The sequence below is a fragment of the Paroedura picta genome, chromosome 1, assembly GCF_049243985.1.
Source record: "Paroedura picta isolate Pp20150507F chromosome 1, Ppicta_v3.0, whole genome shotgun sequence".
NCBI lineage: Eukaryota > Metazoa > Chordata > Lepidosauria > Squamata > Gekkonidae > Paroedura > Paroedura picta.
This window is the reverse complement of record NC_135369.1, coordinates 113,901,363-113,914,038: the sequence shown is the minus strand read 5'-3', so window position 1 is coordinate 113,914,038 and position 12,676 is coordinate 113,901,363. Positions and strand designations below refer to the sequence as shown.

The following is a 12,676-nucleotide window of genomic DNA, read 5'->3' as shown; positions in this document are numbered from 1 at the left end:
GTTTGCTACCCCTCCCAATTTAGTATCTGCAAATTTTATAACTATCCCCTCTAAACCCTCATCCAAAGGTATAACTTTCTTTAGGGTTAGAGTCCAGTAGCACCTTTAAGACCCACAAAGATTTATTCAAGGCATGAATGTTCGAGTGCAATCTTTGTTGGTCTTAAAGGTGCTACTGGACTCTAATTTTATTGTGCTACTTCAGACCAACATTGCTACCCATTTGAATCTTTCTTTAGGGTTTCACAGCAAGTATTTGATTTTCCTTTTTGTCTGCAGTTGTTTGTATGCTTTAGAGCAGTGTATGCTTCAGAGCAGTGGTCCCCAACCTTTTTATAACCAGGGACCGGTCAACGGTTGACAATTTTACTGAGGCCCGGGGGGGGGTAGTCTTTTGCTGAGGGCCGCCGCCTGAGCCCCTGCTCCGCTTGCTTTCCTGCCAGCACCCCTGACTTCCCACCGCCCACTGGGGGGTGCTGCCAGCAGAAGCTGTGCAGTGCCACGCTGAGCGGGAGCCCCAGCCATGGTGGGCGCTGGAGAGCACTAAAGGTGAGCCAGCGGCAGAGTGGCAGGGCAGCCCCCAAGGCAGCAGCTGGGGAGGAGGACAAGGAGGAGCCGCGGCCTGTTACCGGCTGATCCACAGACTGGTTCCCGGACCGGGGGATGGGGACCACTGCTTTACAGAATCTGATTATTATTGTTCTGTTTTTAGTGAAATGGTGGTTTATAGGTATGCAGTTAAAATCTCGGAATTCCTTTTTATTCATTATTCCACCTGATGGTGCATTAGTACTTGTTCCATTCTTTTCAGGAGTTTTTTAAACGAATGTGTTTGTATTTCTTACATTTATACAGTCTCTCGAGTTTTTATCGTTTAAAGGAAAGGTGAATTTAAAGAAACCAGATCACGAATTTTGGTTTGTGGAAGATTATGGAACAGATCCAAATAACATCCCAAAACAGCCTCTTCATTTATATTTTGGTAGATGGGTACGTATATACATTAATAACTTAAACAGTTTAAAATGTTCAGGAAAGTTGAATTTACAATTTTAGAGGGATATGATGGATCAGTTTTTTATACATTCTTACTTATCAGTATCAGTGATATTTTGAAGTACTGTGATTATGAATATGATTATGAAAGCAGAAAATACTTTTATTTATTTATTATTTGGCTTCTATACTGCCACTTCCAGAAGGCTTATGACAGTTTACAACTAAATATAACCCCATAAAACAACGTTAAGATTCCCAATTAAAACTCCCCTGGTGGCAGCAACTCCCTCCCCCTACCAGTTTGACAGACTATCTGAAAATGAGCCTCAGGGGAAATCTTCCTAGGGGGAGTCTGCCTCAGTGAGGGGCCCAGATCTTCCAATCCCTGGCCTCAACCAAAGCACTGGAGAAAGAACCTTTTTTTGCAGGCCCTGCAGAATTGTGAAAGCTCTGACAGGGGCTGCAGCTCTCCTAGGAGCTCATTCCACCAGGTAGGGGCTAGGACCACAAAGGCCCTGGCCCTGGTTGAGGCCAGGTGAACCTCCCTTGAGCCAGGGACTTCCAACAGATTCCTACCTGCAGAGCGTAAAGCCCTGCAGGGGGCATAAGAAGATGGGCAGTCCCACAGGTATGTAGGGTCCAGGCTGTGGATGGCCTTAAAGGTTAACACCAGAACCTTGAACTTGATTTGGGCTGCAACTGGCAACCAATGCAGCTGCCTCAGCACAGTCTGGATGTGGCCCTTCAAGAGGTTCCTGTGGGGATCCTAGCAGCCGCATTTTGTACCAGCTGCAATTTTTGGATCAAAGACAGGGATAGGCCAGTGTAGAGTGAATTACAGAAGTCTAGTCTGGAGGTGACTGTTGCATGGATGACTGCGGCCAAGCAATCTGAGGACAGATAGGGCACTAATAGTATCGCCTGGTGTAGATGGAAAAACGACATGTGTGCTACTTCTATTACCTGGGCCTCCATAGTCAAGGAGGCATCCAGGACCACATCCAAGTTCCTCGGCAAGGGCAAGATGTTAAGTTGCACCCCAGCCAAGGTGGGAAGGCGCATTTCCAAATCTGTCGCCTTCCTGCCCAGCCATAGGAGTTGGTGGAGTTGAGTTTCAGGTGAAACTTCAGCCACAGCTTCCAAAAACCTGGCAAATGTATCTGGCAGGGAAGTCTGGGTAGCCATTCATCAGGAGATAGAACTGGGCATCGCCCACGTATTGGTGACAGCCAAGCCCAAAACTCCAGACGAGCAGGACCAGAGGGTGCATGAAGATGCTAAGTAATGTGGAGGAGAGAACTGCTCCCTGTGGGACTCCGCAAGGCAGTCTATAGGACATGACAACTCTTCCACCACTGCCACCCTCTGTGTCTGGTTCTGGAGAAGGGAGTGCAACCACTGAAGGGCTGGCCAATAACCCGACCATGTCAAATGTGGCCAATAGATCTAATATCCCAAGGATGGCTGAACCCCCCTTGATCCAGCTAGTGCTGGAGATCATCCGTCAAGGCATTTCTACCCCATAGCCAGGTTGGAAGCCTGACTAATATGGGTCAAGCACTAAGTTTCCTTTAAGAATGCCAGGAGATGGTCCACGGCGGCCCTTTCAACCACATTACCTGGAACTGCAAGATGCAAGACTGGGTGGTAGCTGGCCAGGTCCTGTGGATCCAGTGATGGTTTCTTCAGTAGAGGATGAACCATTCAGTACCTCTGGGAACTCTCCTGTTGCCAGGGAGAGGTTGATAATCTCTCCCAGAGGGCCTTCCATCCTCTGATCACTAACCTTAAGCAGCCAAAAGGGACAGGGGTTAAGGGTGCAAGTGGTCGCCCTCACTGACCCTAGCAACTTGTCCACTTCAGTTTTGCAGAGCCATCAAACGTATACCCCCTGAGACGACCAAGGGGCCTCTAGTTCCCTATCTTATATCAATTGTGGCAGGAAGGTTGCAGCAGAACAACAAGACTTTATCTACAAAAATCCTTGCTAATGCCTCACAGCCTGATTCCAATTTATTAACATTTTGGCGCCCCTCCTCAAGGGCGGGAAGAAGAAAAGATTCAGATGAGTAGCCATGTTGGTCTGAAGTAGCACAATAAAATCAGAGTCCAGTAGCACCTTTAAGACTAACAAAGATTTATTCAAGGCGTGAGCTTTCGAGTGCAAGCACTCTTCATCAGACTAAGAACTGACCATCATAACAGTAGGAATATAAAAGGGAAGAAGAAGAGTTCTTATATGCTGCTTTTCTCTACCTGAAGGAGTCTCAAAGTGGCCTTCCCTTTGCTCTCCCCTCAACAGACACCCTGTGGGGTAGGTGATGCTGAGAGAGACCAAACCACCCTAAATAATTGTGCCAGGTGAGAGCTCGGGGACACAATAGAGGTGGCATAAAACCCACCTTTAGCTGCCTTCACAGCCATCTAATACACCTTCATAAGTGTGCGATAAGATGTTCTTGCCACCTCGTCGTGAGTCTTCCTCCACACTTGCTCTAGTCGTCTCACAGCCCTCTTCCTCTCCCACAGCTCTGCAATAGACCACGGAGCTAGCTTGAGGTGAGGTCAGAGAGGACATTGAGGAGCAATATTGTCAATGGTGGTTGCATGGCAGGACTGCCAGTCCTTCACCAGCACCACCAATGAGTCGCCAGGAGGAATTGGATCCCACAGAGCATTCAGGAATCCATTTGGATCTATAAGTCTCTGTGGGCAGGCTAAAATACACCCGCTGCCCAAACGACAGTATCCTAAGTATCTTTATTTGGTAATACAGCTAGAGTCCTTATAGCAATACAGGCAGAAGGCAAATATAAGCGGCAGTGGAGAAGTCAGTCTCCGCCCTCTTCTTCCCTCCCCCTCTAGATGATATTGGGGCTCTTGTTAGAGCTGGGGCGAGTTTGCCGCCGTGTCTTAAGGGTTTTTATATATGTAATCTGATTTTTATGTCTATTTTAAGGGGATTTTATTGGGGCTTTTGTTCAGATGACTGTGACCTGCTGCGAGCCTTTGGGGAGTAGCGGGCAATAAATTGAATAAATAAATAATAAATAAAATAGTGATTAATCAATGGGGCACCTAGTGCCTGCTGAGTGCTGATAATGTTGCAATGATTGCAGGACTCGGTGGACTCGGTCAGATGGATAAGAGAATTAAATAAGCCACTATGTAGTCCCTGGTAGCGAGAAAAATCGGGGTATAAATGAACTAAATAAATCCAACAAGGCACATTCAAGATCACAATATTGACTAGCTATACCTGACCTGTATAGGTCCTGGGGATATGCTCTTTCTCAGTCAGTTTAAAGCTCACTGGTGGACAATGGTGATTCTTGTTTTGGGGGGGAGGGGAATAAAGTATGTGACTTATTCTTGCACGCTTGGGTGTTTGTGAATAGAAATCGTACTAACAGGCTATTAATTTATTATGACCTCTTCCAGAATAATCCCATGTTGCAATATAGCTATATGAATATTTTTATCAAAGCTCATTAAGGAAGTCATTCCTGCTTGCCACCTCCCCAACAGATTGCCAATGGACAAAGGGACCTTATTGAGTCATACAGTGTAAAAAGAAGACACTTCATTGGGAACACAAGCATGGATGCCTGCTTGGCTTTTATCATGGCAAACCACGGAAGAGTAAAAACAAATGATATTGTGTTTGATCCATTTGTGGGAACAGGTATCCATTTTCCTTCTTTGGGGGTAATGAAAGCTTTATGTATGTACAGCCAGTCCGTATGTTCAGGTTGTCCTGAGGTTATCGGTCTTTTTTTCATAATTTTTATCAGCCTATAAAAGGGGTTGGAGAAAAGGTAGTAGAACTGCCCTTTGTTACGTTTCTATTAGAGCTCTTCACACTTATTCCAAATATTCCAACTATCCCAATTAATAGTGCCCCCAAAGATATTTCGCATGTCCCATGAAGCCCTTGGGATGAATGCAGTTTTAAATTTAGATATGATTTTACCTCCACTTTTCCCTATTGTTACAATCCAGCCTTTAAAGTATAATACTGTTTCTCCATGACAACATTGGCTTACAAGTGCACATTTTAGTGCAACAGCCTTCAACTCCATTCGTCTCTTAATTCCTTTCCTGCAGCAGGTGTGAAATCTACCAGGGTCCTTTGTCATTAAGGAAAATGGGAATAAAACAAAGTAGCATCATAGCATCTATTTCAGTGTTGATCATTAGAGTCTAAACTGTGTTGTATTAGAAGTCCAGATATAGTTTCTTAGAGTACTAGAACTGCTTATTCCAGTAGAGGGAGCTTTTATTCCACCAATATGGATTGTATGGAAGCAGCTATTTGCAATTAAATGCTGTTTGAGATACATTTTGCATCAAGTATACATGAGCCAAGTTTGTCACAAAGAGAGTCAAATATTATTTTTGCTACTATGAGAAAGGAAAGTTTTGAAACAGAAAAGATCTGAAAATCAAGAATCAAATGCTATAGATGGCTCTTCTTTAAGTCCTAGAGTTTAAAGCAGAGCTTAAAAATACATTCTTGCTTTTGTCTTGCATCTCACTTAAATTGTAAAGTGTAAAACAGATGTTTATGCCAGACAACCAGTATTAAATATTTATTGTGCATAACAGAACTCTTGCCTGTGCTACAAATCAAAACCTTTTTAATAAACAAACAAACAAACAAACATTCAGCTGTCATGGCTTCTCACAAGTATCCCAGAGGCTATAGCTTTCTGAAAGTGCTAAAAATTCCCTAGAACTGCACTTCTTAGATTTCAAAGCAGGAAAATGTATAAACGATTTCAAATTTTAATAAATCTAGACAAAATTTGAATCTACTTTTGCTGTCCATTTCTTTGTACCAAGCAAAACAGTGGCACAGAGTGGTAAGGCAGCAGAAATGCAGTCTGAAGCTGTCTGCCCATGAGGCTGGGAGTTCAATCCCAGCAGCCGGCTCAAGGTTGACTCAGCCTTCCATCCTTCCGAGGTCGGTAAAATGAGTACCCAGCTTGCTTGCTGGGGGGTAAACGGTAATGACTGGGGCACTGGCAAACCACCCCGTATTGAGTCTGCCATGAAAATGCTAGAGGACGTCACCCCAAGGGTCAGACACGACCTGGTGCTTGCACAGGGGATACCTTTACCTTTATAAGATTTGCAGAAGTGCTTCAATGGAGCAGAGACACATGCTTTCAATATGCATAGAGGGTGTACATCTCTGCATAATTTCCCTTCAGACTCTACAGGGGAAGCATGAGGTGCCTGTGCACTTTCTGGAGCACTCCCGGCATGTTATATGTATGCAAACGTTCCCCTGCTTGGTGTAAGTTCAGACTACACAGAAAAAATCTATTAAGTGTTTCCAGTCTGTTTGGAATCTGTTGTATGTTTTATGCAATTACCTGACAGACTGAAGTACTGAATGAGTGAAGAAAATCAACTAAACCCGCTTTGTAGGCAAAATTAGCAACATCAAAACAGCACATGAATTGCATTGAATTTGAGCTGAATGATGTATAAAGAAATGAAAAAAAATGTCTGCAAGGCTAGAGACAGAGGCTGGAAGTCATAGTAGTCTATCTTGTTATATTGTCTCCTTAATCTATATTACAATAATATAGATTACAATAAGCTTAGTATTGTAATATACTTCTGTAACTCGCTCTATGCGGGCCTACCCTTGTCCATAATCCAGAAAATGCAACTGGTACGGAACGCAGCTCTGAGGGTCCTGACTAGGGCAGCTTGGAGGGGCCACATTCAGCCTGTGCTGAGACAACTTCACTGGTTACCAGTTTGCTTCCAGATCAAGTTCAAGGTTTTGGATTTGACCTTTAAGGCTATGTGCGGCCTGAATCCTACCTATCTGAGGGATTCTTATCTGCTTATGCCTCCCACAGGGCTCTTTGCTCTGCAGGTATGAACCTGCTGGTTATCCTGGGCCCCAGGACATTCGCTTGGCCTCAACCAGGCCCTGGCCCCAACCTGGTGGAATGAGCCCCTGGAAGAACTAAAGGCCCTGATGGAGCTATTGCAGGGCCTGTAGGACAGAGCTCTTTTGCCAGGCATTTGGTTGAGGCTGGGGGGGGGGGTGCCCAGAGTTAAGAACTGGAGTCCCGCCCAGTGTTAAGTGCTGTACATCTGGCACGGAAGATCTAAGATGAATGAATGAGACCATTTATGAGGATGCAACCAAAAGGTGGGAATAGCTGATTGGAATAGAGACTGTTTTTACTGCCATCTGTAGGACTATGATTATTTTAATGTGGGTTGTATGGGAACTGCGGGTTTTAACATTGTATGGGGTTTAATGGGTATGCTAGGGGCCAAGCCCGTTACATTCAGGAATATAACAGGCGCTAGATTGGGGGGGGGGGTGGAAGAACTTTGTGGATAGCCTCTCCCTCCCCCCAGGAATTGGAAAGGCTGCAGGCTGGAGGACACTTGGCAGGGAACTCACCGGCAGGGGCAGCTCTCACACAGCAGGGAACTGCAGCCTCCAAGCCTCAGAGACAAGTGGAAGGAGGAGGGGGTGGTCAGGGGTGGGGGATGGAAGATGATTGCCTGGCTGCTGGACAGGCAGGCAAGCCAGTTGGAGGAGGAGGCACTTAGGGAGGGATAGCTGCCCTGAGTGGGAGTTAAGCGCTGAGTGACATTTAAGCCATGGGACACCTCCAAGCCCTTACCAGAAATATTTTATGTGGAATAGATTGTTTATGGGCTTTTGTAAGCCGCCTCAAGTCACCCTTGTCGGGAGAGGCGGGATATACATCAAATTATAAACAAATAGTATTTCCTTTGTTGTAAAGTATATTATGAAATATATAGCATTTTAAATTGTGTGTGGCATACTACTACTAGAATCATTTGTAATTTGGCCTGACTTCCTTAGATATGGCTTAAGTGGTTTGGTTCCCTGCAGAATAAGTTTAATATATAAAATCTGTTACATTTTACAGGAGTGGTGCAGAATTTGGTTGGAAAGTATAGCCATGTACACGCCCACCTGGGGCCCCATCCCTTGCAGGCCCATCATTGGCTATTTTGTGAGTGGTGGGTGAGTCAACATGACCATATATGGTCATATCACCCAATAAATTTTTAGCAAATTTAAACTATATAAAAATCAATTAGCTCCCATCTATGCAGGAAACCCTTCTTGCCTTCAAGAAACCCCAGGGTTTCACAAAAACCTGGTTGAGAAAGCCTGTCCTAGCCTGACACTCTAACCCAGTGGTCCCCAACCTGCGGGCTGCGGCCGGGTGCCGGGCCGCGAAGGCCATTGCGCCAGGCTGCGGCTCCCTCTCCCCGCCCCCCCTCCCGCAGTAAAAAACTTCCCAGGCTGCAAGCTTGCGGCCCGGGAAGCTTCTTACTGTGGGAGGGCGGGGAGAGGGAATCAGGGCCGCGCATCGCTCATGCGTGGCCCGATTCGCGGGCATGGCCCGCACGGGCACGGCCCGTGGCCGCGGCCTAATGCGCGGGCGGGCGTGGTCCTCGCGGGCACGGCCCGATGCCCTGCCGGTCCCCAGCCTCAGAAATGTTGGGGACCACTGCTCTAACCTACACAACAGCACTTGTCCTATACCTCTTTCATGCTAGAAACTCATCTTGAAATTGGTTATTTTAAAAAAGAAAACATGGTGAAGAGAAAACAAAAATGTGAACACTAACATAGTCTTGAGTAAGTAATTGCTGGCTCTTAATAACAGCTGATATGTGTACAATTGTTTGCAGATGATGGTTCATATCTGATCCCCCCTCCCCCAGATGTTTATTGTGTTGCAAAGAAAGCTTGTTTCCCTAATGCAGTCTGTGTGTATCAAATGTTTTTTTGTTGCTGCATTCGCAAGTAGTTGCATCATCACCCGCAAACTGTAAGTTTTGTCTCTTTTCTTTCCTTGGCAGGTGGACTTCTTATTGCTTCAGCCCACTTCGGAGCATACGTATGTGGCACGGATATAGATTATAGTACAGTACATGGGTTGGGTACGTTCCTTTCAGCATTAAGCTACAAGAATGTAACTATTTAGCATATGGTAGCAGCAATTTAGCATGTGTCGCAAACCACCACAGAATCTTGGAAAGGAACCAGAGATCATTGTGTCCAAGGTGGGACTATTCACTCTCCAGTCTCATGCAGCCTATTCAGTCTGCTTGTCCACTGGCAACAAGCAGGTTTATTTGTGTAAAGGAGTTTCAGATGAAATTGCTTCAAATAAGCTGAGTGAGAGATTTGGGTTTGGTCTTGACCTTCTCGGCATTTCTGTCGCTATTTACACATACATTCAAGGTGGCATGCCAGATTCTTTTAAATCTAAAGCATTATTTATTTTAAGTGTAACTTTTAAAAAGTGCAGCAACTTTCAGTTAAAGTTGCTGCACTTTTTAAAAGTTACACTTAAAATAAAGGAATTTCTGTAGAAATGCTGAGTTTTAGTTCAACTAGCTCCATGTATCCTCAAACTCTTTGTTATGGTGTGTCTAAAATCACCATCCTCCATGCTGTGTGGCATATCTGTACTAAAAGTAGTTGTCATATGGCATAATACCTTGTTGCCTGAATTCCACCAGCTATTCCTAGACCCTTGAGAACAGCAAAATTCTGATCCTATCCATAACTCCAAATGGGTACACTTTAGTTAATCCCTTAAAGCCTTGTTCACAGTTTTACAGAATACAGTAATTTTTATAAGCTTAGTATTTCTGAGATTTCTAGAAAGGGCATAGTCCAGAAAATATTATTAGACCTAAAGGCCTATTTAGACTGCTGTCTCAACTTGGGTCGGCCATGGAAAAAGTCAGCAATTGTAGAATTTCCGTTTTGAATTATTACCATAAAATATGTCAGTAGGGAGCTTTTTCTCTTCTGTGGATACATACATGCTCTTCAGACAAGTATGGAACTCATACAAGGGCTTTGCATGGTCCGTATATTTGTATAGCTGTCTCTCAGGAGAGGATGCACACGTCCCCACATTGCATGTTACACCGGAACATATAAAGAGGAAATCTGGGAGGTGTGACAGTCCTGAGGGGATTGCAGTGCAATCATTGGAGCCTGACAGGAGCCAATTGTGGAAGCAAACTGGCAGAAAAGAGGAGGGGTACGCAACCCCCACCTCACTTTTTCTACCCAGGAAGTCCTAGTGAACTCTTGGGGCCGTCTCCAATCCTTTAGGGAGTTTATCTCCCCGGATTACAGGCTGTCAGCGTTTCAGGTCAAGAGGATGACCACCATATTCTATCTTGGACTATTTTTCTTTCTTTCTCTCTCAAAAGAAACTGCTTTAACCCTCCTCTACGATTTATTTACTGCAAGTGAACACTGCAAGTGACTGAGTGGAGGACAGCATCTGGCAGCCTCAACGAAAGCCATTAATCAACGCTTCAATAAATAACAGCAAGTAATCTCTCCGTTCGAGCCGCTTTTTGCCTATCTCTTTCCCTCCCCCTCGCTCTGCCTGAGTAGCCACCTCGATTCGGGACAGGCTAATTTTCTTTAGAAGAAGAGGACTTAGATTAACTAGCAATAGGTTTTATTGCAATTGTTTTGGTTTCTGGAGATAAGAGATAAGAGCCGTGACGGGGAAGATCCCACAAGAACTGTGCTCCAGGACGAAACTATTGGCTTCACTGACTTCAAAACGTCATCTACTAGTGCCAGGAAATCTTGATGTACGACCAGCTCTTAAAGGACACCTTGTGTGGCTATACTAAATTCAACTTGCTGACCTCTACTGGCTATTTGCAAAATTGTCTGAGATTGGTTGCTGACTTATAAGCCTAAAACATGTCTATGTTAAAAAGAATGGCCCATCTAATAGAAAAACAAACCCAAGATTTGAAAGCATTTACAGAAGGTTTGCTTAAGAATATATTCAAGGAGATCCAAGATGGCAAGGGAGAAGTTTCTAACAGGAATGATGGATCAATAACAGTGGTTGATGACAGCACTAAACAAGGTGGGAAATCATCAGCAGAAGAGAAATCTGAAATTTTGGAGATGGAAAAGGGGATGTCAGAGCCTTGCAGCCCAGATAAGGACACCCTTCTTAAAAAGGCATACAGCCATTTCAAAGCAACAGTACACAAGAATCAACCAAAAGATACATGGATCTGTTTTGAAAGTAATCGATTTAAAGGAGCTTCTCAGGAAAAAAATTGTACTGATATCGGAGTCCAGGAGGGTGCAACTGCCTCAAGATTCATCGGTGAATATTCTGCAGAAAAGAGTACAATTGCACTTTCTACGCCAAAGTCTAACTGGGCAGAATATAATTCTACAGGAACAACAAGATGCAGCAAGCCTCGATATGAGCCCCCCTTAAGAAGACTGGGGAAGGGAAAGGAGAAGCAATGGTTTGAAATCTTTTCTTTATTCTTCTTCTGTACACTTTTAAGGCAATATAATTGTAAGTGCTGGAAATGTCATGATAAAGTGGGGGGTTTCCCCCTTTTCTTCTTCTTTATTAGTGTATTGTTATAGGGCCAAAGTTCATACTGTTCTACAAGAAATGTTCAATGTTAAGCATTTAATTCAAATCTGAAAATATGGTGTTGAATATCTGTCAGGATGGCTCTTAGACTGTATCAAGTATAAAATGTTTTATAGGTGGTATGTGACACCAAAAGTGACTGCTAAAATTGCTAAAAACTATGTTAACAAATGTTGGAAATGTGGTAGTAAAGTAGGTTTCTTTTCCTAAATGTGGTGGAAATGTGAAAAAGCTTATAAGTTTTGGGCAAAAGTTAATGTGGGGTCTTAGATTTCCTATGTAAGCTGAATCTGTATTATTTTATTTATTATATTTCTTATTTATTATATTTATTTATGATTATTTATGATATTAATATTATATTAAGCATATCTCCGCAATACCTCCTAGCCCAAACTCAAAGCTTAACGAAAACCTAATGGAGGGGGTTTAAGTGTAACAAATGAAGACTATATTTTACTGTTCTTTGTATTAACAACTTATACTGTCTCATTTCTATATTTCTATCTTTATGAAAATAAAAATATATATAAAGAGGAGATCTGAATGACTTATACTTCCCTGTTGCCACTTCTTTGATATAGTGATATATTATGTATTATACCATTGTTCTTTCTCCTGCAGATTGTTTAACTTGGATAGTAATTTTAAATCTCCTGCAGAGATGTTAGTCTTCATGACATATTTGAAGTACAGGTGCTAAGTAGAGTTTAGATGTGAGAGTTTTAAATTTATTAGGATAAGACTGAAGGAACTTGAGACAAAAAAATTAACATTCTTTGGAATTATTAATTTTGCCTTCTTACTCCAACCACTTCCAGGTAAAGCCAGCAGGAAGAACCAGAAGTGGAGAGGACCTGATGAAAATATTAGAGCCAACCTTCGCCAGTATGGTTTAGAGAATTACTATCTTGATATATTAGTTTCTGATGCATCAAAACCCATTTGGAGGAAAGGAATGCAATTTGATGCTATCATCACAGACCGTAAGTAGATGTAGAATTGCAGCTTATGATAATGATGGAAGGTTTACTAGCTGATAATATAATTTAGCATCCAAAGCGAATAATAGAATAGACATATTGTCTGAAAAACCTGCTGATTAGATTCAAGGAGCTAGTGGATAAGAGCTCTTCATCTAACATGTATTGTTATGCATTTTATTTATTTTTATATGAGATCGGACTCGAAAAGCCAGTTGT

The 12,676-nt window shown here is 43.2% G+C and overlaps 1 protein-coding gene across 5 annotated transcripts in view; it reads left to right on the top strand.

Moving 5' to 3' along the window:
- TRMT11 (tRNA methyltransferase 11) overlaps positions 1-12,676 on the top strand; it is a 38,805-nt gene that overhangs the window by 8,969 nt on the left and 17,160 nt on the right. For 4 of the 5 annotated variants that reach the window (XM_077300106.1, XM_077300123.1, XM_077300117.1 and 1 more), the window contains exons 6-9: positions 856-990; positions 4,528-4,684; positions 8,884-8,964; positions 12,296-12,460. In XM_077300106.1, the coding sequence (XP_077156221.1) occupies positions 856-990; positions 4,528-4,684; positions 8,884-8,964; positions 12,296-12,460 (538 nt within the window). The remainder of the gene's footprint in view (positions 1-855; positions 991-4,527; positions 4,685-8,883; positions 8,965-12,295; positions 12,461-12,676) is intronic. The other variant, XM_077300130.1, reaches the window with a different exon arrangement.